This window comes from Ictalurus furcatus, chromosome 5 (genome assembly GCF_023375685.1).
Source record: "Ictalurus furcatus strain D&B chromosome 5, Billie_1.0, whole genome shotgun sequence".
NCBI lineage: Eukaryota > Metazoa > Chordata > Actinopteri > Siluriformes > Ictaluridae > Ictalurus > Ictalurus furcatus.
This window is the reverse complement of record NC_071259.1, coordinates 4,487,404-4,514,367: the sequence shown is the minus strand read 5'-3', so window position 1 is coordinate 4,514,367 and position 26,964 is coordinate 4,487,404. Positions and strand designations below refer to the sequence as shown.

At 41.0% G+C, this 26,964-nt stretch overlaps 2 protein-coding genes across 4 annotated transcripts; both read left to right on the top strand.

Moving 5' to 3' along the window:
• The first annotated feature begins 205 nt into the window (after positions 1-205).
• Positions 206-5,988, top strand: chmp7 (charged multivesicular body protein 7). The gene is made up of 11 exons (XM_053624315.1): positions 206-391; positions 1,263-1,550; positions 1,959-2,130; positions 2,224-2,409; positions 2,499-2,632; positions 3,427-3,475; positions 3,625-3,744; positions 3,884-3,982; positions 4,085-4,142; positions 5,129-5,345; positions 5,783-5,988. The coding sequence occupies exons 2-11, from the start codon at positions 1,267-1,269 to the stop codon at positions 5,793-5,795; spliced, it is 1,332 nt and encodes a 443-aa protein (XP_053480290.1). The 5' UTR covers positions 206-391; positions 1,263-1,266; the 3' UTR covers positions 5,796-5,988.
• Positions 5,989-7,363: 1,375 nt separating this feature from the next.
• entpd4 (ectonucleoside triphosphate diphosphohydrolase 4) lies at positions 7,364-18,886 on the top strand. 3 transcript variants are annotated; one of them, XM_053624314.1, is made up of 13 exons: positions 7,364-7,703; positions 8,509-8,623; positions 10,850-11,044; positions 11,198-11,403; positions 11,556-11,706; positions 11,801-11,904; positions 12,004-12,063; positions 14,007-14,158; positions 14,811-14,977; positions 15,157-15,481; positions 15,637-15,722; positions 15,820-15,981; positions 16,263-18,886. In XM_053624314.1, exons 2-13 carry the CDS (start codon positions 8,616-8,618, stop codon positions 16,492-16,494), a joined length of 1,848 nt encoding a protein of 615 aa, XP_053480289.1. In that variant the 5' UTR covers positions 7,364-7,703; positions 8,509-8,615; the 3' UTR covers positions 16,495-18,886. The 3 variants fall into 3 exon arrangements, with proteins under 3 accessions (XP_053480289.1, XP_053480286.1, XP_053480287.1); XM_053624311.1 differs by lacking the exons at positions 7,364-7,703; positions 8,509-8,623 and having other exon boundaries at positions 8,650-11,044; XM_053624312.1 differs by lacking the exons at positions 7,364-7,703; positions 8,509-8,623 and having other exon boundaries at positions 8,651-11,044; positions 14,007-14,134.
• The last annotated feature ends 8,078 nt before the right edge of the window (positions 18,887-26,964 follow it).

Below are 26,964 nucleotides of genomic sequence, written 5' to 3'. Positions count from 1 at the left end.
TCGTTACTCCAAACCACCAGGTGGCGCTTCATCACCAATAAACGACTAGAATAAAAGAAGAAGAAGGCGCTGAGCTGTTTTCCGGGTTTTTTGGCTGAAACTCAAACGACTCATTATCGGACGTGTAGTGCACACTACTTAGGGTGTAGAAAACGTTATTTCGCAGCGGATTAAGTGCTCTTAATAATAGTTCAGGATTCGGCCTATGTAGCTCGAGCAAAACACCATAACAGGAAAACGGGGACGAGATTTTCGTTTTGACGTTTAGGATTTCTTTTTCTGTGAATAAACATGAAGGTTTTTATCAACCTATCTAAAGCAGAGATGCCGGAAGAAGGCGTTAATGTTGCTTAGTTTACCTACTAATCCTTATATGAAACGTAAAATTAAGGTTAGTTGATATAAATACTTAACCTTTGCTCTTAGTGTATAGCTTCAGTCTGTTTTTCTTCTCTCAGTAGCCATATTGTGTGTTTTTATCTCTTTATAGCAATCACTTAGTTTGTAGTTTTGTATGCTTATACTGATCGCATTACTGATCAAACCGACTGAGATGTTTATTTGCCATCATGTATAATAATGTATGGACCTGTAATAATATCTAACGCTTTTGTGTTTTACTGTGTTAATCTATAGGATCCGCAGTTTTATTTCTTTCCCTGCTCCTTATACACAATTTACTTTAACTTAAAGTGGCCCTAAAAACAAACCTGTCGTTTAGTATTATGGACACAATTAGATGGTATAGGTTTTTAGAAAATAAAATGTAAATAAAGAAAGAAAGTTTTTGGAGATATTTCTATTATAGTTTTATAGTTCATCGCTTCCAGGAAAACAATCAAAAAATTTCTCATGACTCATCCTGTACTACTCTTTTGTTTGTCCAATTAAATGCGGGCTTGAATATGTATGTCCCACCCCTAGGGGCGTGTCTTGTTCAACCTTAGCAGATTGTTTGCAGCAAACATAATTCGTCTCTGTGTTTTGTTTTGTTTTTTTGCTTTTCCAACAAACCTTTGGTTGAGCGATGAATGGTTGGAGTTTATTCCTTTCGAAGAGGGTAGAGTTTCAAAGAGATGTGCTTTTACCAACATAGGGACGTTTAATGCAGTGATGTCACCGCGTTGGACTGATTGTGAATGAGATTCTGTCGTTATACACTGATGAAGCTTTTCCATGATTAAGAGTTAGCAACCATACTATCAACCTTGTGTATTATGATGTGCACTAAACTTCTTAACTTTTTTTTTTTTTTTTTGTAGCACAATGCCAGTTTCACTACAGCAGAAAGTCGGGACGTCCTCCTCCGAATTTCCCTCTGACTGGGAAGATGACGAACGGATGGCCTTCTTGTTCTCGGCTTTCAAAGAGAACCGAGAGGTCGACCCGGCTGACTGGGACAGCAAGATGAACTTCTGGACGCCTTTGCTGGTGCAGAGCTGCAGACGGCACGGATCTGTTTGCATGAGCTTGCAGGACCTGAATGAAAGTTTTCGGCGAAAGGGGAGCGTTCCTCTAGGCCTAAGCACCGTTATACAGAGCATGATCAGGTACTGCAATACCGCTTCGTATACTGAATACTTAGCTCGTTTCTTTATTGTAGAGTGGAAAAAAAAGGTTGAAAAGTGCAGAAGAAGAACAGTGGTGGAAAGCTGAATTCAATTGATTTATTTATTTCACTACTGCCTTAGGATTAAATAAAAATCCTAGCACTGCTCAGCTGTTGAGTGAGACCATTAAAGGCGTGGTCAACAATTTTTAAGTCAAATAAATGTGTGCCAAATAAATAAGTGTGAATATTAAAACAGAAGAGTAGTTTCTGTGTGTCCGAAACATCTCGTTATAAATCTAAAAAGCATTATAATGAAATAAAGTGAGATATTTCATTTAAAACAGAAGAAACTCTATCAGTAAAGTAACTTATTACTATTATGGTTATGGTTGCATTTCCCTTACAGGAGCGGTAAAGTGCAGAAAGAATCCGACTTTGCTGCTAATGTAGATTCCGGCTGGCTGTCGTGGGGCGTCGGGTTGTTGTTAGTCAGACCTCTGAAGTGGACGCTGTCCGCTCTACTGGGCAGTGGGCGAGTTCCACTCGAGGAGTCGTTTGTGGTAATCGAATTGGTTAAAGTAAGTTCCTAGCGGTTTAAGATTACGGGATGAGTACCGGTTTCATAAACACTGTGCCCGGTATCGTAATGTTAATTCTCCTGCGTGTTACAGGAGAAGGCTGCAGCACTGATGGCTGCGTATCGGAGCTCTCCTCTCGCGGGGCGCTCTCTGCTCTTGTTTCAGGAGCTGCGCTCTTTCTCCTCTCATATCTGTCCCGATGAGACCACACTGTGTCTCGCGCTGCTGCAGCTCCAGAGGGAGAAACATGTCACCGTCTCGCTCCATGAAGAGGAAAAGGTGCACAGCATAGCAACTCCTATTACAAAGTCGTGTGTGTTTAGTTTGTTTTCTGTACAACACTGTGCATTAAATCTTCTTCTGTCCAGCTGGTGAAGTTCAGTCAGGCAGGACAGGGCCGCGTGTCTCCGGTCAGTGAGGTGGATCTGGGAATCTACCAGCTCCAACGTAGCGAGAAGCTGCTGGAAGAGAGAGTTGAGGCCCTGGGGCAAGAAGTGGAGAAGTAAGTCAAACTCATTTATATAAATTAATAACATTTTGCTAGATTGACAGGTCATTCAGGTTCATTTTTATATACATGCACAATGAATAGTGGCTGACCCCTCCCATAAATGCTGACCTCTCCTACTCCTCCCATAGTGGCTGACCCTTCCTACCCTTCCCATAGTGGCTCACCCTTCCTACCCTTCCCATAGTGGCTTACCCTTCCTACCCCTTCCATTGTGGCTGACCCCTCCTACCCCTTCCATAAATGCTGACCTCTCCAACCCATCCCATAAATGCTGACCCCTTCCACCTCTCCTCATACTAGCTGACCCCTTCCACCCCTCCCATAATGCCTGACCCCTCCAATAATGGCTGACCCCTTCTACCCCTCCCCATAGTGGCTGACCCCTTCAATAGTGGCTGACCCCTCCCACACCTCCCGTAGTCTTTGACTCCTGCCACTTCTCCCATTGTAGCCTCTTAATGATGAGCTGCCTTCCACCCACCTCTCTCAGTTTTAACGGGGCCCCAACCTCCATCATCATTTAGTACCAGCTTCAGTCACTAGGCACCTTGTCTCCTTAGCTTTTTCATTACTATACCACAATCATAGATACATACTCAAGAATGTCATTAAGCACTGCCCACCTATACCAGTATTACCTGTCATACAGGTACAGCACAATAGACTTTACTTCTAACACTTTTGCGCTGTACGTTTGTAATATAAATTGAATTGGAGTTTGGTTAATGAGGCTAAGTCATTAACGAGGCCTTAATGAGGTTAAGTCTTATCACTTATATTTTCAGATGTAAAGAACAGGCAAGGGCTCTGCTAAAAGAGGGGAAGAAGTCACAGGTATGAGGATATTATTACAGTAAACATTTTTTTAAAAATGTTTTTTGTTTGACATATTTTTGTCTATTAAGGATGTTTATCTGTTGATTACTGATAACAGAGTTTTAATAAACAGCCTCTCTGTCTCTCTGTGTCTCTCTCTTGCCCAGGCATTAAGATGTCTAAGGGGTAAAAAGCGTGTAGAGGGTAAGGCAGATCGGCTGTACACTCAGCTCGAAACAGTCAAAGGAATCCTGGACAGGATAGCGAGCTCACAGACTGATCGTCTGGTAAAATACACATTTCTTTTGGTTTACATTGATATTGTGTGAACACATTTGCATCCAGCGTATTGTAGGTTTTTTCTCGTATAATTTGAAACTTTCTGGATTGAGGATAATACTGTGTGTGTGCGCGCTCTCACTGTAGGTGATGCAGGCATACCAGGCAGGCGTAGCAGCTCTGAGAATTTCACTGAAGGGCATAACAGTTGAGAGAGCAGAGAACCTGGTTGATCAGATTCAGGAGGTGAGAGATTTGTGTGTGTGTGTGTCCATGTGTAATTGTGAGTTTTTCTATCACCGAGATTACATCAGTGTCCCTTTTTCTTCTTCTCTCCTTTCCTCTCAGCTGTGTGACACTCAGGATGAAGTTAACCAGACTCTGGCTGGAGGAGCTTTAGACTCAAGTATGTCGCCATTAAGTTCACCAAAGGGACCAATATTGCTGTTTTTCCATTGCACATTCAAAAAATGAGAAGCAGAAGAACTTGAGAGACAAGTGAAAGCGTCACACCGATTTGTTAAATTCAACATCGACTTTAACTTTTTCTGTTTATATTAGCTACAACAAAATGACCGACAAAAAGTCTCATTGATGATGGATTTTTAAAAATGTCATTAGCAGTGATGGCATGGTGGCTTGGTGATTAGCATGTTTTCCACGCACCTCCGGGGTTGGGGGTTCGAATCCTGCCTCCACCCTGTGTGCGTGGCGTATGCATGTTCTCCCCATGCTTCGGGGGGTTTCCTCCAGGTATTCTGGTTTCCTCCCCCAGTCCAAAGACATGTGTTGTAGGCTGATTGGCATTTCCAAATTGTCCGTAGTGTGTGAATGTGTGGGATTGTGCCCTGCAATGATCTGGCCCTCTATCCAGGGTGTCCTCCGCCTTGTGCCTAGAGTTTCCTAGGATAGGCTCCAGGCTCCCTGCGACCCTGTGTAGGATATGCGGTACAGAAAATGGATGAATGGATTATATCAATGTTATTTAAAAAAACCCTAAAATAACATAAAAAGGATGTTACAAACACAAAAATATGATTATAAAGATGCTATACTTGACAATAAAATAACAAAGATGGTTTAAATAGTTATAAACACTATGATAACATTACACAAATGTTATAAACGCAAAAATCACATTATAAAGATGTTGTATCGTATAGACGGCAAATACCATTAGTTTCTCTTGAGCAGATCCCAAAAACCACGATACTCTAGTTGGCTGATGTTAGAGTAAAAGAATAGACCTACAGTTTTTTGGTGCCTACAGTTCCAGTACAATGTGCAGTGTTAAAACAAGAGAGATGGTTTTTGTGTAATGAAGCAGAAATCCTCACCTATAATCCACTAAATGTGAGTAATGTAACGATAATGACTTTGCTTTCATCCCAGCTGAAGGAGAATCAGAAGAGCTGGAGAAGGAGCTCAAGTCTTTATTGGAAGACACTGTTCCAGACACAAGTCTAACACTACCGGAGATTCCACATCGCCCTGTCTCTACTAAAGACACCAGTGTATTGGATGACACTTTATTTCGCTCTCTGCCCTCCGTGCCTGACACTAACATCACCGACGAGGAGCTGGAGAGAGAGCTGGGTCGACTCAGGCTGTGTGTTTCTTTCCTCTTTCATTGCCATTCCTCTTTTTATATATTATAGAGATGGTTGTGTGTCCTTCATTTGCATGTTCTTGTACTTGCCAGGATTTATTTGCACTAGGTTAAATTGTTACTTTGAATAAGAATCACCTTCCAATATAAGTAAACTACCAAAATGGTTATGGTTACATCTCTATAGTCATTATCTCGCTCTGCTCTTGTCCCCCCCCCCCAATCCCCTAAAGATCCCCCCCTTCCCCAGCATTTTCATGCATTTGTTACGCCCCAGTCTAGTGTCTATAGATAAAAAGCCTACAGTCTATAAATAATTATTTTCTCCATCATTTATGTTCTTCTAAATGAAGCCAGTACAATATTTGTGTAGCTTGAATGGGTTGTTCTGATATGGCAAATCCAAAGATTTATTGTGTTTGTCTGTTTCTCTTTAGGAAGGCAACGTAAAAGATGGGTGGACGTATATATACGTGATGAAGACTCCTGACACAGATCAATGAAAACAGCTGTTGCAAATAACTAGATAAGCTTGTCGCTGAATACAGCCTATGTGTTTTTTTTTCTTTCTTTCTTTTTAAAGAGTGGCCTTTGGAGTAATATGTAATATGTATTCTAATAAAAATGACATTATGATGCTTAACGATGTTGTATCATATTTAATTATTGATTTATTGCACGTGATTGGGATTATTGTGGCGATTGGTACAGCAGTGACGGCTGGTCATTATATTACAGGAAAAAGAGAGATAGATAGAATAAATAATTTTGTATTTTGGACTAAAGAATATCAGCCCAAATGGAGATCGAATCTAAGGGGCTGGGCAAAGAAAGAAATCAGCCCCAGACTCTCTATTTCATAACATTCTATGTATTTCTGTGATTATTTCATTAAACCAAAAGAAGACTGGCTGATCATTTTGTTAAACCCTGCTAAAACGTTTACAGGTGCATTTAAAAAAAAAAAAAAAAAAAAAAAGAAAAAAGAACATGGTGGAAAAGTAATTTTTTTCTGTAATTTAATTAAAAAAGTGGAACTTTCACATATTCTAGATTCATTACACATAAAGTGAAATATTTCAAGCCTTTTTTGTTTTAATCTTGAGGATTATGGTTTATGGCTCATGTTAATCAAAATCCAGTATCTCAAAATATTAGAATAAAGAATTTATAATACAGAAATGCCGACCTTCTGAAAAGTCTGTTAATTTATGCACTCAATACTTGGTTGGGGTTTTAATCCTTTTGCACAAATTACTGCATCAATGCGGTGTGGCATGGAGGCAATCAGCCTGTGGCACTGCTGAGGTGTTCTGGAAGCCCAGGTTGCTTTGATGGCGGCCTTCAGCTCGTCTGTATTGTTGGGTCTGGTGTATCTCATAGATTCTCTATGGAGTTCAGGTCAGGTGAGTCGGCTGGTCAATCAAGCATAGTAATACCAAGGTCAGTAAACCAGTTACTAGTAGTTTTGGCACTGTGGCCAGGTGCCGAGTCCTGCTGGAAAAGGAAATCAGCATCTCCATAAAGCTCGTCAGCAGATGGACGCATGAAGTGCTCTAAAATCTCCTGGTAGACGCTGCATCGACTCTCGACTTGAGAAAACACAGTGGACCAACACCAGCAGATGACATGGCTCCTCAAATCATCACTGACTGTGGAAACTTCACACTGGACTTCAAGCAACTTGGATTCTGTGTCTCTCCACTCTTCCTCCAGACTCTGGGACCTTGATTTCCAAATGAAATGCAACATTTACTTTCATCTTCCCCGTGATTGTGGTTGTGTACTGAACCAGACTGAGAGATTAAAGGCTCAGGAAACCTTTACAGGTGTTTTGAGTTAATTAACTGATAAGAGCTCTTCTCAGGTCGACATTTCTGTATTATAAATTCTTTATTCAAATATTCTGAGATACTGGATTTTTCATTTCCATGACTTGAAATATTTCACTTTATGTGTAATGAAGCTAGAATATATGAAAGTTCTACTTTTTTTCATTATTAATTATTAATAATTATTAATTATTCTAATAGTTTGAGATGAACCTGTATACCAGTCACTCATACTGACGTGACTCGTTAAACATCGGCGCGTGCCTCGCTGTCAATAAAGGGTGCCAAAGAATTGCGCATGCGCATTGGCTGACTATTCGTCTACGCACATGCTTTCTGTCGACTCGGAAGTTATACCGTTAGCATTAGCATTTAGCAGCGGTGCCGGAACTGGATTTCACCGCCGTTCGTTTATTAAGCGGAGGTACATTTCTAGATGTTTCCTACCCGGCTTTTATCATTTAGGACACTGACTTTACAGCTTTTCCCGCGATGGAACAGCTAGCTGCTGCTAATCTGGCCAACGGTAGGTAATTTAAGATAAAGTTTACGTAATTCAGCGCGAGACCATTAGCCTGGGCAGCTAACCAGTAACGCTTTCAACTTATTTAGCTAGCTACAAGAGTCACTACTTTCTAGTCTACCTTCATGATAAAAATTATTAATAACAATAACAACGACAATAATTATGTAGTAGCTTGTCTTCCTCGGTTTGTAGGAAGTTGTTCACGACAACAAGTATAATATAATATAATATAATATAATATAATATAATATAAATATAATATAATGCTCTGTTTTGAGAAATGATAGCATTTAATAATACAAATGTAGGAAAGGTAGCGTTGGGTATTTATATATTGGCACATTAGCAAGAATTTAAGTAATAAACAATATACTATATAATATAAAATACTACTAATAAAAGTAGTACAAACATTACTGAGCACTTTAGTATTAGAAATACTCAATACACTAACTGTTTTTCCGGCTTTCCAACGTTGCCAGATCTGTGTTTGTTGTTCAAATGTATAAATAGCTTGACTTCTTATTTTTCCTTCATTAAATATCAGCCCAGTTTTATTTGAAATGTGTTAAAGGTGTTATTTAAATATTATGTGATCCATATGTTAGCACCGTGCCGAGGTGCTCTAACATGTGGAAGATGATCATGTGAGCAGCAGGGTGTGTTTTTTTTTTTTTTTTTTTTTTTTTTTTTTTTTTTTTTGCCACGTCTTCCTTCACATGTGGCTGAGTTTATTACAGGTTCAAGTTGAGTCTAACAGCATTGCTGTTTCCATCACCTCTCGCTCTCTCTCCCCCACTGCCAGGCTGAGGATGGCAGCCCATAAGGAGAACTCCTGTTTAGAGGAGATCTCCTCAAAGGTGTGAAGGTTACAGCTCCTGCAGAATTTATTACCATTGGATACAGTACACAATGGGAAGGTAGGTCCATGAGACTATTTTATTTATTTATTTACTTATTTATTTATTTTAAACAGCATCTGTTACCATGATTCAAACTCTTGGAAAAAAAGCCGGGTTCACGCTGTACGATTTTGGTCGTCTGAGACAAATTTTGAGAATCCTAAAAGATTCCTATAATCCTAGGCCAAACTCTAGTCTTTGATCGCTAGGTCGATATGTTCCCCGATCTAATATTTCCTCCGATTAAATCCTGGCAGTGTCAGAAGATTTGAGGCAGAATACTGTAGTGTGGCTTCTCCTACTCCGTACGAGTCGTCGTCTTGCGTGCGTGCGTTTTTTGCGTCTTGACCGTCGTACAGTCCGACATTAATGACAACTGAGGTCCTTCCGTGTGACGTGGCTTACGGCGAGGATCGTGTTCGTACAGTCTTACAAGCGACAGTCACAAAGGACTATTAAAAATCGTACAGTTATTCATACAGTTTATGATACCACAGGTGTTGATGAATTTTCTATAACAGCAGGGCTTTATGATGTTAATGTGCGTGACGTAATTCAGATTGAAATGTTTTACTGGTCTCGCACACAACCGTACGCAGTACGACGTGCGGTGAAATGCTTTTTCCGAATGTCTGTGTCATCAAATAGAATTGACGTAAACCAGAACTTACTTCTATACAGGTTGAAAAGGAAAAAAAATTATAATATAAGGGATATAAAAGATTGGTGGTAGATTGGTGATGTATGTATGTAAATATTTATAAATAAGGGGTAATACGGGTACATTAACAGCAATGTAGGTGTCGTGGGTGTTGCACAAACAAGTCCAAGCTCTAGCCTTTAGTGGTGACCTGGTTGAGGGTCTGAACGGCCTGTAGGAAGAAGCTCCTCTTCATTCTCTGTGTTGGCCTTCAAGAAGCGGAAGCGCTTCCCTGGAGCCAAACGGAAAGACGAGTCCGTTGTACTGATGGCTGATGTCCTTCACTATCATGATCCAGCACCGCTTGCTGTAGATAATTATGTCAAAATGCTCAGCTGTTTGTTTTACTACAGATCAGCATTTAACACTATAATTCCCTCCAAACTCACCACCAAGTTGGAGGACCTGGGACTTAGCCCGTCCCTGTGCCAGTGGATCTCCTAACTACCTTAGACAGACAGACCTCAAGCAGTACTGGACCCCCTGCTGTATTCATTGTACACTTGTGTGCAAGTTAGCTGACGACACTGTTGTGGTGGGCAAAGGTGATCTCTGATAACGATGAGAAGGCCTACCTGGAGGAGAAAAATCCTGGAGAACTGGTGCCAAGAGAACAATGTCCTCCAGTTTATAGTGGACTTCAGCATGAAGAGAGGGGACCATTTTGGCCACGCAGGACCTGTTATGGCCTGGTCACATTAACACTTCCTAATGGGAAGCATAACAGCCCGGTTTGGGAACAGGACCGAGCAGGATAGGCAGCTCTCCAGAGGGTGGTACGATAAGCTGAGCGTGCCATGTGCACTGAGCTCCCTTTTTCCCAGAGGCCTTTCTGGCTCTCAACCAGGACACCAGCAAAGACTATAGCTTGGACCTGCTACACAACAACCACACTACCTACATTCCTTAAATACATCATCTACTCGTTCGTCGTCAGTAACCACTTTATCTTGTATTTCTAGATATTTAACATGTTTCTGGATCACAGATACTAACCTGTTTCGTGGACGTTCCGCAACATGAAACATAACTACAAATGGATAAAAAGTACACATCGTTCTTTAATGGGGAAAAAAAAAGAAAGAAGATAATCGTTGGCACATTTGTGTGGTGTAAGAGGAATAAAGCACTTGTGCGCAGTTATTGATAAACAAACCTCTTTGGGGTGGTAAGAGTAACTCCACTAGATCATTTTCCTCTAACAGGACGCCTCCAAAGTATTTTATTCTTTACTTCTAAGTCTTAAAATTCATTACTGGTAAGTCATGATGACTGTAACTCAAAGTGAATCATTGTGTTGTGCTTTGAATCTTTGCGGGCTTCTACCATTTGTGGTAACAGTTTGGGGAAAAACTACATATGGTGTGATGGTCAGGTGTCCATATACTTTTGGCCATATACTGGCCTAATTTGATTACAGCTATAAAATGAATGTTCTGTGATCATCGTTTCTTTAGTACGTGAAAGGAGTCCAGTTCTGCATCACTCATGCTCATCGGTTTGTCATCGTTTATTCATTTCTCCCGTATCCGTTTCTCCCGCAGGATCAGTATTTCCTGCTTGTTTCCAGCATCATGGCACTTCAGCTTTTCTCCTGCCGTCTTTCCCCGCTTCATGCTCCCTTCCTTCAGGCAGCTGCTCCTGCTCGGTGCAGTGGTGGTGCTTGCGGGTCTCCTCTACCTGTTGCTGGCCACAGGCAAAGGTCACAACATCTGGCTCCAAGACAAGCACTATCACAGGTCGGCTTCTTTTAACATGTTGAAATTTTTTATGATAGACATATCATGTGTGGGGAATTAAATAATTTTTAGGATTTAGTGTGTGCTACTTTTAGCGTTATCCATATGGAGATATTTTGATAACATTTTGTAAACTGTCCTCCTCACTTCCAGACGTTTGTCACGGGTGACGGACATGGAGGCCACCGACACGAGTAACCCCAATCTGAACTACGGCGTGGTGGTGGACTGCGGGAGCAGCGGCTCACGCGTATTTGTGTACACTTGGCCTCGGCACAACGGAAATCCTCACGACCTGCTGGACATCCGGCAAATGAGAGACCAGAACCGCAAACCGGTGGTCATGAAAATCAAACCAGGTCGGTGTGGAGATAAAGTAGAAGAACGGGACAGTTTGACCATTTAATAAACCGTCTTTACGTCTTACAAAGTGTAAAGACAGGAAGGCAAGCGGTAAAAAAAAGTAACCATGTGTTTTACCTCTTATTTTCTTTCTTTTTGTTTTTTGCAGGTATTTCTGAATATGCAACAACACCAGGAAAAGCCAGCGATTACATGTACCCTCTGCTAAGCTTTGCTGCTGAACACATCCCCAAGGCCAAGCACCAGGAAACTCCTTTATACATACTGTGCACTGCAGGCATGAGGGTTCTGCCCGAGAGGTACCTTTCGCACTGACTCCTCTGTTAGTCGCTGTGAATAACAATAGCGTTCCTTATTTTTATAGCGTTATTTATACGTTGTATTGCCTTTTAGTCAGCAGGTGGCGCTACTGGAGGACTTGCGAACGGATATTCCTGTGAATTTCAACTTCCTCTTTTCTGACTCGCACGTGGAAGTCATTTCAGGAAAGCAGGAAGGTGAGACAGCTTGTTATTAATTGACCTGTAATGTTAAAGTACATTCAGCTAATTATGTATTCAGGGCACTGATTTGTCCTGGTATGTCATTGTTCGTAGGTGTGTATGCGTGGATTGGGATTAACTTTGTGCTGGGAAGGTTCAATCATGTGGACGATGGTGAGTATAGTAGTGGTTTAGTTGTTGGCTGGTAGGGGGCCAAGCACTGAAAACTTGCAAGGTTGACGTTTGTAGTTTATAAAATTGCACAAAAAAACGCTTTATGTTAATTTAATACACAATGCAGAAATCACGTTTTCTGTGCCATTTAACTGCTTTGCGTGGTCTGACTTTGCATGGCAAATAAGAAACCTCACCCACGTCAAACATCAAGGCAGTGTCACAGTGTTTGTTGATTTTTAGTAGTTTGAATGGTGTTTCACTGAAATCAAGATGAGCAATAAGGCAGATCTAGCTAGTTGGTACGATTTGGCAATGAAAATCCAAATTGAAAATGTGTTTGTGTTTGATCATTTTTAGGAAAGCTTGTTGTTTAAAGGATTTTTTTTTTTTTTAGAAATTCAGATCATTTAATTAAAATAAATTCCATATTTAAATAAAATAAATTTGATTCATCCTTTTTTAAAATTCATTAAATTTTTTTTAAAATTCATAAATATTCAGGCCTTGAACGGATGGTATCGCTCACTGATGCTGGTTCTAGATCCACAAATCCAAGGTCGTGACCAGTATCCAAAAGTCTTCTGCTTCATACCTGCCGCCCTTAAGAAACCGTTGCTTCTCCAACACATTGAACTTGAATTCATTTTCATCCAAAAGCAGAATTTCCCCCATGTTCTATACTCCATTTAAACAGCACATAATGATTTATAATGAAATGTTTGAGCACGTTCGCCTCACACCTCCAGGGTTATGGGTTCGATTCCCGACGCTGCTTTCCCCGTGCGGAGTTTGCATGTTCTTCCCGTGCTGCGGGGGTTTCCTCCGGGTGCTCTGGTTTCCTCCATCAGTCCAAAGACATGCATGGTAGGCTGATTGGCATGTCCGTAGTGTATGAATGCATGTGTGAATGTGTATGTGATTGTGCCCTGCGATGGATTGGCTCCCTGTCCAGGGTGTACCCCACCTTGTGCCCTGGGATAGGCTCCAGGTTTCCCCGTGACCCTGAAAAGGATAAGCAGTATAGAAGATGGATGGATGAAATGTTTGAGGTTATGATGCTGATTGCAAGATTTCTCTTACGAACTGTACAAGAATCGCAGCTCTTTATTGCAGAGATCATCGAATGATTCACTGTGTTCTCTACTCCTAAAATGTAGCTCTGACTTGTACCTGGATTTTGAAACATGTCTTATCTTAGTACAGTGTGCTGGGAACACTGCCCTGCATCCAAGGCCATCTTTTACAGCTGCCTTTTTTGTGGTTTATTTTTAGGCGAAAGTTTACCAGCAAGATTTTATCTCTGCTTGCCTTTAATGTCCTTGAACTCCCCCAACATCTGTAAATTTATAGGCCTCTTTCTGATAAGCTGAGTGACTACAGGCTTCATTACTACTATACTACACTACTACTATAGATATCGTCAATAAAAAGGCAAGCATACTAATGAACTTTGGCTTAGTTCAGTTGCTCAAGTGTCATACCACCATTTCTAATTTGAGACACAGCACCTGACTTAAGCTTCATAACACTAGGGTTAAAAAAAAATAAAGCTTTTAAGGTTCCTTTTAACTTCCCATTAACTTAGTGGTTCATGCATTCAATATTTTGTCTTGGAATAATGTACCTGTTGTCTTGGTGAGAACGGTTCTGGCCTCCTAAGCCTGTTTCCTGTAATGTTTTTCGTGAGCGTTACTTTAGTAGTTTAGATACTTGTGCTAGGTACAAAACCATACAAAGCCTTTGTGCCATTTCAAGTGTAATTGCATTCAATATATTATACATAAGCTATGTAAGATGTCCAAATGTCTTGGTGCTTGGCCCCATTAATTGCTGGTTGGCTTGAATTGGCTTTCTGGTTTAGAAATATTCCCCCCCCCCCTCTTCTTCTGCACTTTTCCATCTCTTATTAACTGTGCACTTGCATCATGGTGTCTTCCTAGGTGACGAAGTCGTGGAGGTGCAGGTTCCCGGTGGAGACCAGCAGGAGACGTTGGTGCGCAGACGCACGGCCGGAGTATTGGACATGGGCGGCGTCTCCACTCAGATAGCATACGAAGTGCCCAAAACTGTAAGCTTTGCTTCCCAAAAACAGGTTATTATCTACAACAATTTTTATTCTTACAGCCAAAAGCTTGGGTTGGTCACTGACATGCTTTCCTCTTGTCTTTGTGGTACCTGGTTATCGTATCTTACCCTTCCCTGTGGACCGAGAAGGCCTGTAGTGCTGAGGCTTTGGGTTAAAATCTGTCTGCCGTGTGGTGGTTGTGTATAAGGCGTAATTATTTTCCAGAGAAAATGATCAGCCTTATGACATTTTGCAGTGTGTTTTGATTTGAACTTTGGCTGCCAGGTTGCTTTATTTTACACTGTTTCTTCACTAACAGGCTGGTGTTTCGCTAAAACATCTGATCGTCTAGGAGCAGGTTGTTCCATTCATGTACTTTTTACAGCTTTTTATATGCATTACTTCTCCTGGCTGGAGGGCATGATGAGTTTGCCTTCCATTTTTTTCTCCTAAATGTTTTAAAGATGGCTAGTTTAGCAGTGCTAACACGAAAACAAACAGTGTACCAGCGTATGCTTATTAACGTCAGTGCTTGGCACTTATGGCTTGTAGTGCGCATGTATTAACATCATTGGGAAGGATGGTAGATTTTGATTTATTTATTTTTCCTTTACGTACCACGTGGCAAGCTCACACGTGTCTGATTTGTCTGTGTTTGTGGTTTCATTTGCATTGAAAGGAAGAGGTGGCTAAGAATTTGCTGGCGGAGTTTAACCTCGGCTGTGACGCTCATCGCACTGAACATGTGTACCGTGTTTACGTTTCGACGTTCCTGGGGTTCGGTGGGAACGCAGCACGCCAGAGATACGAGGAAAACCTCATCGGCAGCACTCGCCTTCAAAACAAGTAAAAACTACACGGGTCACTTTTACGAAATTTGAAATCACCTGCTTAACAAAGCAGCACTTTTTGTGAGGCAGGAATGAATATTCGTTTCTTTCAGGTATTGACGGCAAATGTGGTTTAGTCAACTAATGATGCATATTTCTTGCCCTGATGTCTACCTTCTTTTTTTTTTCTTTTAGGCTGCTGGATCAACATCGTGGTGAGACTCCTGACACCCCTGTGCTCGACCCGTGCCTGCCCTTGGACCTCCAGGACGAGGTGGGTCCCGCCGGTCAGAAGCTGCACCTGCGTGGGAGTGGAGATTTCGAGCAGTGCCGCCTGCAGCTTCAGCCCTTCCTCAACCGCACCAACGAGACCAGCACCTCTCTGAACGGTGTCTACCAGGCCCCCATCGACTTCACAAACAGCCAGTTCTACGGCTTCTCCGAGTTTTACTATTGCACAGAGGATGTGCTGCGCATGGGCGGAGACTACAACTCCACCAAATACGCCAATGCTGCAAAGGTAGGCTTAGACCACTCTGTCATTTTCTTTAGTGTTTAAATATAGGATTTATGAAACGTCCTTGTGCTTAGGAAAGATACTACCTAAATTTAAATTAGAGTTTATTTGGTCCTGCTCTGGGATTTCTGTGAACACATTTTGATCGATTTTTGCAGGACTACTGCGCCACCCAGTGGAAAATGTTGAGAGAACGCTTTGACCGTGGCCTTTATGCCTCTCATGCAGACTTGCACAGGCTGAAGTACCATTTCCATCCACAGATTATAAATAATATATAGCCATGACGAGCACTAAAAGAACTAGAGGTAACGTATGTTGCCCTCTCCGTCTCTCCACAGGTACCAGTGTTTTAAGTCAGCATGGGTGTATGAGGTGTTCCACTCAGGTTTCTCCTTCCCTCGGGGCTACGAGAACCTGAAAACGGCTCTGCTTGTCTATGATAAAGAGGTGCAGTGGACTCTGGGAGCCATTTTGTACCGCACACGCTTCCTACCTCTAAGGTAAGCCTACATCAGTAGAGTATCGGGTTCGAGCGAGTGGTCAGATAAGAAGCTCGCGGGTCAAAGAAAGGACCCACAGTTTCATTAACATTAATGTCATTCATTCATCCTGAGCAAGGGCCTCGTCATATAGATACAGATATTTGGAGTAAACAGATACATGCCTTGTTTAGCTAACTGTCCAAGATAATCCTTATGAAATAATAATAATAATGCTTTGAAAGTGAATGTAGCACGAGACACTCGTATTAATATTAAACCCCAATTTTTTGTAATATCAGGGACATCCAGCAGGAGAGTCTGAAGGGCTCGCACTCGCACTGGCACCGTGGCTTCACCTTCATGAACAATCATTATCTCTTCCTGGCCTGCTTCCTGGTGGTGCTCCTTTCCATCATGCTCTACGTGCTCCGATTGAGGCGCATCCACCGCAGAGCCGCACTCAACCGCGGGCCTTCCGTCCAGTGGCTGGAGGAAGGGCTGGGCTCTACAGACCTTCCTGTCACCTTATAGGACATGAACAAATCAAATAGTTGGAAGGGAACTTAGACTGTTTAGACTGAGGTTTTTTTGTTTTGTTTTTGGAATATGTTGTAGAGCCTAAGTTCTGTGAATCCCACACCTCCCCAAGGCCTGAAGGAGGGTTTGGGGCTTTTGAAGCCAATCCCATCCATCATCCTACATGATTTGGGAACTGCTGGACTTGACTGAATTTTGACCTCTCTTCCTTCCCAGGCCCCTACTGTTGGGAACGATCCTGAAGTTTTTCATTATAATGTTGATAAATGACTATAAATGGTTTGAATGGCTCTTCATTGAGACAATGAAGAGCCATCGCTCTTCATTGAGACAGTGCCTGGTGAGCCGCACGTCACGAGTTCAGTTTGGATACGAAGCTCAGAAAATTAAAGACGACTTCTGCTGCCTTTAAACATGTGTTAATGTGAAAAGTACTGAATGAGAGGTTAGCATGAGGCGTAGGTGTGTACTCTCATGCAATGATCTAAGGCCCTGTCCATACCTTTACGGATATTTTTTTCCACTTTGCTTTTCAAAAAGTGAGTGTGGTTTTTTTTTTTTTCTTTTCTTTTTCTTTCTTTCTAAAAATGTCTCCACCAAAAAGCTTACATGACCATACCAGCCCAGTAGGTGGCAGAAGTGCATCAAAAATGTACGTCAAAAGCCTCAAGAATAATGTAAAGATCATGCAAGATACTGAAATGCAGGAAAACACCACATTGTGTGAAATATATATATATTTTTTAAATAACAGAAGGGTAAAACCTATGTATTCAAACATATCCATATACATGTGGACAAGGCGTTAGTTTCTCTCCGCTTCTCTAAGCTTCAGCCGCCCCACACCCGTACGCATTTTGGACTTTATTTTCATGGCCAATCTATAGATCTTGATTTTTGCCATGTCACGGGTGTTCATGGGTGAACAGGAGTGAGGGGCTACGTTTAAATGTGATCAGTGAATTGCAAATCACAACTACCAGTTCTTTTTAAAGTCTTTAGCATAACACTTAGTGCAAAATACTCTGTGTAATAATTAAGCGAGCCAGCTATCTAAAGTTATCTTTGTAGCTGCAGTTCGCTCACAAGCTAACTAACTTTTTTTTTTTTTTTTTCTTTTTGGCCAGCAGTTATTTTTATTTTTTTATTTTTTTGTTCTTAAAATTCTAGATTGCTATTCTGATCAAGCGAGTCAGGTTTGATTATTAGCCGATCACATTCAACAGAAGCCTCCAAACTTGTTGATTCCTGACAAAGGCTAAATCAGGACGCGGTAGCAAAGGTACCGAGCCTATATTATTTTTTTATTCTTATTTATATATTGCCCCAGAAATGTGGATAAGTGCAGCCCCCAGATTTCACACTCTAGCCAGTAGTTTTATGGGGCTTTTTTTTTTTTTCTTTTTTTTCTTTCCCTCGTTTTTGCAATCCGAACTCTGACAGATTTTTACTTCGAATGTGACTTTGTCATGAATTAACTAATGTTATTGTCCTCATCACCTTTACTTCATTCCCTTTTTAAAGAACTGTCCATGAATTGTGTGTGGGGGAGGGAGGGAGTGAGTGAGAGAGAAAGAGAGGTATTGAGAGAACTAGTTAAAGTAATAGTATTTGGACTGTTTTGTAGACAACACTGTATTACTATTTATTTGATGCGCTCCTTGGACTGTTAAAAGGGACCCAGGGCGCGTTCTTTTTCTAGCTGTACTAGTTCAGTGGTTTTTTTGTTTTATTATTATTATTTTTTTAAAACTTTTTTTCCCTTCTTCCTTTAATGCTGTAGTTGGTGCCAGTCTTGTAATTCATTCTTTCTTTCTTTTTTTATTTTTATTTCTTTATGTTATTATTTAATAGTAATTTGATGATGGTTGTACATTTATGGTCTCAACAGAAGTATGAAGAGAAACAGTGCAATAGTCACGTGAAAAGGAACGCATACCAATATTTCCTCTCATCTTTTGCCGTATAGAGTTGCGTTCGGATGCCAGGGATTTCTACAGCAGTGTAGCCATGTCGGTTAAGACGGATGCAGTCGAGTTATAACGATTTTAAACACGTGATCAGAGCTCAGCGTTCGTTTCTCTCAGCGCAGATTGAAAAATCTCATTGCTGCGTCGTTACTGCTGGTAACTTACCAAAGAGTAAAAGAGAGAACGTCCTTACCACAGTGTTTATATCGTTCAAAACTCTGCATTCAGTAGACATCCATCGCGGTATGATGTGGATAAACCTATAAAAAAAAAAAAAAAAAAAAACACTGCCATCATGTTTATGAGAGGCGTTCACAAGCAAAATCTGTAGTGTGCATGTGGGGGAAAATTAAAAAAAAACTTCTCCCAGAAATGTTGTTCTTATCTTCTGACGATTAAACCAAAACTTGATTTTCCAGTGTCTTTTATTGTTCTTCTGTGACCTATAAGATAAGATGAAACACACTGCCAGTCAAAAGTTTATGGAATTTGTTTTAATACAGTGCAAGCAGTTCAATCACTGTTAATGGCACACACAAAACAAAAAAAGGATGGATTAAATAAAGAAATGATTAAACAAGTGGTTCATCAGAGAGCGCTGTGGTTCAACACTTTATCCAGGTGTGTGTGTTGGCAAAATAAAACACACCCTGGGGTACACCCTGGACAGGGTGCTAATCCATCGCAAGGCACACTCGCATACACATTCATACACTACGGACACTTTAGACATGCCAGTCTGCCTACCATGCATGTCTTTGGACTGGGGGAGGAAACCCCCGGAACACGGGGAGAACATGCAAACTCCACACACACAGGGCCACGGTGGGAATCGAACCCCCGACCCTGGAGGTGTGAGGCGAACGTGCTAACTTTACTAAATATTACAATAAATTATTTTGAATTAAAGGCCTCTGTGTTAAGCATTACTTTTTCACCTCAGTGAAGAATGATGTGATTTTCTTTGAGAAATATAATGTATTAGTTTGTTGAGGAAAAAAAAAATATTAATTGGTAGTTGATTTTGTTCTCTACAGTAGTCTGCTGAACCCAGAGTGCAAGTCTCCTCACTGTCCTCTACTGGCCAAACACGGTAAATGATCTGATGGATATAATGTATGACTCGTGTGAAATAGTAATGGGAATAAAAATATTTTCTGGAATATATGAGATTCACTAACATTGTGAGACACTGTGAAACTTCAACTGGCATTGAATTGTTTGAGATTGTTCAACTGGCATCGAATTCTAGACGTGATGAGATGTTTGGATGTTTTCTCCCACTTTGGCTTACATCTCGAGTGATGAAGCTGTTCTTGCACAACGGCATGGAGATTTGTTTTGGGAGTGGTGCATTCCCAACAGGCTGTGTGTTGGAGTGTGTGTGTCCTGTCCTCAGGGGGCCTGACTGAGGTCATGTTTGTAATGTGGCAGCTGTCTGCTGGAGGTCACGCTGGAGAGAGATGATCTGAAAGGACAGAGCCAATAGTCTGTAAAGTCACTCTGTGTCCCAAGCCTACTGTCTGTGACTGAGGGTTTACAGCAGGGTCAAAAAGTCTGGAAAAAAGATTTTCTTACATCACTTATAAAGAAATAACAAATTAGTCTAAACTATTTTTCCTTAAAAAAAAAAAATAATAATGCCATTGGTGTAGCAAGTAGTGCTTTCATCTCCTTCACAGCTCCAGGGCTCCTGGTTTGATCCTAAGCTCAGGTTATTGTTTGTGTCGGTTTCCTCTGGGTTCTCCGGTTTCCTCCCATCTCCCAAGTGAATTACTACTCTACTCTAAATTGCCCTGAAATGTGAATGATGCCAATTCAGTGATAGAAAAATGTCTATTTTGCGAAGTTTTTTTTTTTTTTTGTGATTGTTGCAGCCAAAAATTGCTTGATTTTATGCCGGCTTTTTTCAAATGTTTTTGTGTTGTTGTTTTTTTGCGGAAAACTATTGTCGAATTGTCGAAAATGCAGTCGCACAAAATCGTTTTACACGGTCTTTCACACTGATGTTTCTTGGTAAATGAGACCTTTGAGCTGTACTCGTGTTCGACGCACGTGAATCGAAGAGGGCTTTGGCTGAATGGGTGTTGTGATGACGTCACATGTCACACGTGTCTCGGCCCAAATCTGCAGAAAATCTGCGCTAATTTTGAAAACTAGCAAGCTCTTCCCAGATTATTCATTGATTCTGCGTTCATTTCCGCAATCGCAAAATTCCAACCGAAAAAAAAAAATTCTTTTTGTTAAGAAAAGACGATACCAAACAGCATAACAAATGTGTTAAAGGAATACTGTATGTAGAGGACAGTCGGATATACTGTATAGACTTAAGTGTATAGCTAATGTACGTATATACATGTGTATATACACCAGAAGTGTTGATTTTTATGCTCAGGTCAACCTGAATATCATTTTACAGTCATCTTTCTTCTCCATATGAGGGCCAAGCCTGCTTTACATATATAGTATCACATCCAGAAAAAAATTCATTTCTATACAGTAGATGTATACGTAGGGTTTTTGTCGCTGTACCAACCAACCCATTGTACTACCTCGTCTCTAACAGGAGTTCAGCTTTGACAGTATTTTTAGATTCTGACCTATTTGTACTAGCACGAGGATGTATTTGACGGAGACTACAAACCAAGTCTTGTGTAATTCGCTCCGTATAAGGGCATCTGCCAAATGCTGTGAATGTAAACGCATGTATGAATGCTTTGCGATGATATTCTACCATGCAGCAGTAAGCTGTGTTTATTGTGAATCGTAGCACAGACTGGGAAAGGCCATTTTGATTTTCAGCCCTGAACTGGTCGCTTGTATGGATTGAATAGAGCTGCTACAGAGGGGCCGTTTATCTCAGCCGAGCTCACCAAACAGAGATACGAGTGCGCTCCGAGACAACAGAGAATGAGTCAGCACTGAGTTCCTTCACCGGACAGAACACAATACACCCAGTGTCTGTTACTGCCGTTGTCCTTTAGAACCAGGGCATCTAGAGTTGTACTTTAAAAAAAAAAAAACTACTGCTAATGATAATAATTTAAGAACAAATACATTTTAATAAGTAAGGAATAAAACACTTGAGCTTATATAAATGAATCAACAACGACGCGGTGTGGTGTGGCCCCAACTTGAAGCGGAGTTTACAGTTCAACCCTGAAGTTGATTATGTTCCAATAACAGCATGTCCCGGAGTGTTTTATTCCACTTATACAACAACAATTTCCATCAATTGCATTTTTATTGATTAAAGAACCACGTCATACTTCTGTAGTTTATATTTACGTTTAATGTTGTTGAACGTCAACGCCATTCTGGCCAATCAGAATCCAGAATTCAGTGGACGCTGTGGTATAATTTGTACTTTTTGTTGTTGTTGTCGTTGTTGTTGTTTTTTTTTTAAATGAAGGGAATCGGTGAAGGTTTAAGAATACAGGTTGTTATAGCTATGTTTCATGAAATGTAACAAATATTTCAATCCTAAGACATACTGTATATACTAGCAGCAGACATATTGGGCCATATGTCAGAAATAAACATCCAGCAGTGTACATTAATAGTATATTTAAAAAGAGAGAAATTATAAAAGACACAATGATTAGCAGAGAAGGAAACGCTGAATGGAATCTTAGCTACAGAGTCTTTAAGATTTCTAAATGAGTCTATTATCGCTTAAGCACTTAATGAGATGCTTTAGGTTCTTAAGATTAAATCTCTGTTGAAGTGAGGGATTTTAGCAGGAAAAGTGTGGGATGAAAATGTAGGACTAAATGAGAACGCTGTTAGGATGTTTTGAACATGTATAACCTTTTTTTAAAACTATCATAAATCATTTATAGACGATTTAGTACTAATCTGTGGTAAATTACTGAGTTAAAAGTTTGCCTTTTAAGGGTAAAAAGCTTTGCATATGTATGCTGGGTCTGTTTTCTGGGACGTTGCCATGACCGAGAAAGGATTTGGTCATTCAGAGTGGATTAGGAGAATGTGCTATGTGAATACTGACTGACTCTCTCTCTCTCTCTCTCTCTCTCTCTCTCTCTCTTCCACCTTCATGTTTGTCTGTTCAGTTTACTGAGCGCTTACTGCAGATGTACAATGTTTTCTAGGTAAAATATATAGAACTGGATTTAATTAGCATAATATATGTACCAATTAAATGTTGTGACCAAAGAAAGAAAAAAAGTTTCAGTGCATGTGTTCCTGAACAAATCCATGATCCATGCTACCAGACTACTATGTAAAATGAAAATAATCGTATAGCAAATTCAAAAGGCCACACAGGGAACCGATACTCTGATTGGGGTTTCAGATCATTTACCTTAGCAGACTGAATCCATGACAGCCATCTAGCACTAAAGGTGCTGCATCTGTAGAGTTTCCTGATCTCTTAACACCCCGATTTAATGTGTTTGTGCTTGGCCTGATTGGTGTACCAAGCTGTGTTGTCCTATTAAACTCCAGCACTTGTGTTGTCACCCGTAGACTGGCACAACATATTTGATTTCATCGTTCATTCATTCATCTTCAGTAAGCAATTTATCCTGGACAGGATCCAATCATGGTGGATCCAGAGTCTATTTTAAGAATACACCCATGGACAGGATGCCAGTCCATCACAAGGAATGGTGCAAACACACAGTAATTCACACCTTTTACTATAACGTTTGTTTGTTTTATAATGGAATGTTTTTTAGGCGTTGCGAGGAAAACCAGAGAACCCAAAGCAAACCCACATGGTCACAGGGAGAATATGCGAAACTCCACACTGTAACCTCTGCTCAGGATCGAAACAGGAACCCTGGAGCTGTGAGGTGGTGACGGTACTGTACTCACTCCACCATTGTGTCGACAGATTTCTATCGCCATTTCAGAAACTTCAGAGCACTGCTTTGTTTAGTCTCTCTAAGCTAAATCATATGATCCGCTCATGTGAAGCACGACGGGAAACGGACCACGGGATTAACAGGCTGTATTTTTACTAAAGCGTAGTTTCTTTTTGTCATTACATTAAAACGTATTAGCAACAAGTTCATTCTGAGATCAGAAACGTGTAAGAGATGTGTTGAACGCCGTGTGCGTAACAATAATACTCCGGCCATACAGAGCCTGAGATGGGCGATGGGTTCATGTGGGTTGAGGATGTAGAACAATGCAGAAAGGGGTACAAGCTGTTCCCATTAGTGTCAGGCAGCCTGATAAGGAGAGCACAGCCCATGTAATCTAAAGTTCCACCCTCGAACAGACCCGTTGCTCCACCCAACACACCCAACATGGGTCAGACCTTCTGTGGAGGAGTGGGGATGATTCAAATGATCGATATCATCCGCACGACAGTTGTTTGAAAACGCAGAGACGAAACTAGGCAGAACTACCATCGTATTGTTAATCGTTATAAAGTTTTGTTTTAAAAAAAGACAGCCATTATAAAAAAAATAATAAAATCGCAGTCTTGCTGAAAGGGCCGGTGTGTGGTAGGGATATTATTCATTTTCCTGTGTATACCGGCAGAGGAAGTACAACTGCATAACATTCAGAGAACAGAACACAAACGTGCCAGAGATCTGCAATCAGGCTGTAAAATAGCAGTAACATCCCAACCAAACCCAGTTACCAATGTTGAAAATGTGGTTAATTCACTTTATCCTTGCATTATTTCAGAATGGATTTAGGCAGATTTCCTGTACATGCAGAAAGAGACAGCTTTAGTTACACAAAATAAAAGTACTGTATCCAGATTTCTGCAAAGCTGCTTTGTGACAGTGTTTTTTTTTTGTTTTGTTTTGTTATAAAGAGTTATGCAAATAAAATGGAAAAAGTTTTGGGGGTGGAATACAAACCATTCACAGAGCTGAGGAAAGGGTATAAAAACAAGCCAAAACAAAGGAAGAAAGACATTAAGAACAAGACAGCAGAGCAGGAAATGTAAAAAGGGAATTAAATTCCATCCATCAATCCATTCATTTTCCATACCGCTTATCCTACACAGGCTCGCGGGGAGCCTGGAGCCTATCCCAGGGAACTCGAGGCCCAAGACCCTGGACGGAGTGCCAACCCATTCGCACAATCACACACCCATTCACATACTGCAGACATTTTTGGAAATGTCAATCAGCCTACAATACGTGTCTTTGGACTGACGGAGGAAACCAGAGTACCTAGAGGAAACCCACGAAGCGCAAGAACGTGCAAACTCCACGTGCACAGGGCGGAGGCGGGAATCGAACCGCCAACCCCGGAGTTGCGAGGCAAATGTTTTAAGCACTAATTCACCGTTCCCCCGGGAATGATCTCAACAGCTCCAGGGTCCTCGATTCGATCCTGAGTGCAGGTTTGTGGGAAGTTTTGCATGTTCTCCCCATGTACATTTTTGATTAAAAAACCTGACCTTGACCCCTCTCAACTGGCCAGCTATAGACCTATATCAAATCTCCCCTTCCTCTCTAAGATTTTAGAAAAGGTTGTAGCAAAGCAGTTATGCTCGTACTTAGATAGGAATAACATTCATGAAATGTATCGGTCAGGATTTAGACTTCATCATAGCACAGAGACAGCGTTAGTTAAAGTAGTAAATGACCGACTACTGGCCTCTGATCAGGGTTGTGTCTTGCTGTTTGTGTTACTCGAACTTAGTGCAGCTTTTGATACTATAGATCATACTATTCTCCTTGAAAGATTAGAAAATGTTGTTGGCATTAAGGGAACAGTCCTCTCCTGGCTCAGGTCTTATCTGACCAATCGTTATCAGTTCGTAGATGTAAATGAAGACTACTCCACGCATACTGAGGTTACCTTTGGAGTTCCACAGGGTTCTGTTTTAGGCCCACTGCTTTTTACTTTATATATGCTACCCTAGGACAAATTATTCGTAAGCACGGAATTAGCTTCCACTGTTATGCTGATGATACACAGTTGTATGTTTCAGCGAAGCCAGAGGACAGACAGAAGCTTAGTAAGGTTGAGGATTGTGTAAAGGACATTAGACGTTGGATGTTAACTTCCTTTCACTTAATTCTGATAAAACAGAAATACTATTATTAGGATCACGTGTAGCTAGAAATAATCTTTCTGATCACATGGTTACTCTGGATGGACTTTCTGTTTCAACATGTACAGCAGTTAAAGACCTTGGAGTGATTATTGACTCCAGCCTATCATTTGATGCTCATGTAGATAATATTACTAGGATAGCCTTCTTTCATCTCAGAAATATTTGTAAGATAAGAAATATATTGTCACTACATGATGCAGAAATACTAGTTCATGCATTCGTCACCTCTAGATTAGATTACTGTAATGCCTTACTGTCTGGATGTTCCAGTAGGAATATAAACAAACTCTAGTTAGTCCAGAATGCAGCTGCTAGAGCTAACCTAGAGCTAACCCTAACCCTAACCCTAACTAGAACTAGAAGATACGACCATATCACACCGATATTATCAGTACTGCATTGGCTCCCAGTGGAATCCCGCATTAACTATAAAATACTTTTATTAACCTATAAAGCACTAAACGGTTTCGCGCCACAATATCTAAGCGACCTTTTGGTTTTCTATGATCCGCCACGCCTACTTAGATCAAAAGATGCGGGCTATTTGACGGTACCTCGAATAGTGAAGGCTACAGCAGGGGGGGAGAGCTTTCGCTTATAGAGCCCCACAGTTATGGAACAGTCTTCTTATTAGTGTTCGGGACTCAGACACAGTCTCAGTGTTTAAGTCTAGGCTTAAAACGTATTTGTTTACTCAAGCCTACCCTGACTAGACTTTCTATTATACTAATTCCCAGTCCTAATAATCTTTTCTCTCCCTCTCTCCTTCTGCAGAGCCACACACGATTTTATGGAGATACTAGAGATCCAGATCCTTTCTGCCTCTGGATGGAGCTCAAATCTTCTCCAATTCCAGACTGCTGGGACTACGGCTGCTCCTAAGGCCATACAGACTTCATATAAGTCAATAATGAACTTTTCCCACATTATCTGTTGTTACCCAGATGAGGATGGGTTCCCTTCTGAGTCTGGTTCCTCTCAAGGTTTCTTCCTTTTAAAACATCTTAGGGAGTTTTTCCTTGCCACCATCACCACTCAGGGGCTTGCTCAGTTGGGATAAATTCGCACCTTTAAAATCTGTTGATATTTCTGTAAAGCTGCTTTGAGACAATGTCTATTGTAAAAAGCGCTATACAAATAAAATTGAATTGAATTGAATCCATGTGGGTTTCCTCCGGTTTTCTCTCACCTCCCAAAAACAAGCCTGTAAGTGGATGTGGGCTTTGTCTATATATATATGTGTGTGTGTGTGTGTGTGTGTGTGTGTGTGTGTGTGTGTGTGTGTGTGGTGTGGTGTGGTGGTGTGGGGTGTGGTGTGGTGGTGTGGGGGGGGGTTGTGTGTGTGTGTGTGTGTGTGTGTGTGTGTGTGTGTGTGTGTGTGTGTGTGTCTGTGTGTGTGTGTGTGTGTGTGTGTGGTGCCCATACTCCAGGGTATATTCC

What these genes read in the sequence shown, in the direction of transcription:
- chmp7 (XM_053624315.1), top strand. Translation starts at nt 1,267, where the DNA reads ATGCCAGTTTCACTACAGCAGAAAGTCGGGACGTCCTCCTCCGAATTT. An exon ending in GTTATACAGAGCATGATCAG is followed by an intron (nt 1,551 to 1,958) that starts GTACTGCAATAC and finishes TTTCCCTTACAG; the next exon opens with GAGCGGTAAAGTGCAGAAAG. An exon ending in AAGAGGGGAAGAAGTCACAG is followed by an intron (nt 3,476 to 3,624) that starts GTATGAGGATAT and finishes TCTCTTGCCCAG; the next exon opens with GCATTAAGATGTCTAAGGGG.
- entpd4 (XM_053624311.1), top strand. Translation starts at nt 10,794, where the DNA reads ATGCTCATCGGTTTGTCATCGTTTATTCATTTCTCCCGTATCCGTTTC. An exon ending in CAAGACAAGCACTATCACAG is followed by an intron (nt 11,045 to 11,197) that starts GTCGGCTTCTTT and finishes CCTCACTTCCAG; the next exon opens with ACGTTTGTCACGGGTGACGG. An exon ending in CATTTCAGGAAAGCAGGAAG is followed by an intron (nt 11,905 to 12,003) that starts GTGAGACAGCTT and finishes CATTGTTCGTAG; the next exon opens with GTGTGTATGCGTGGATTGGG.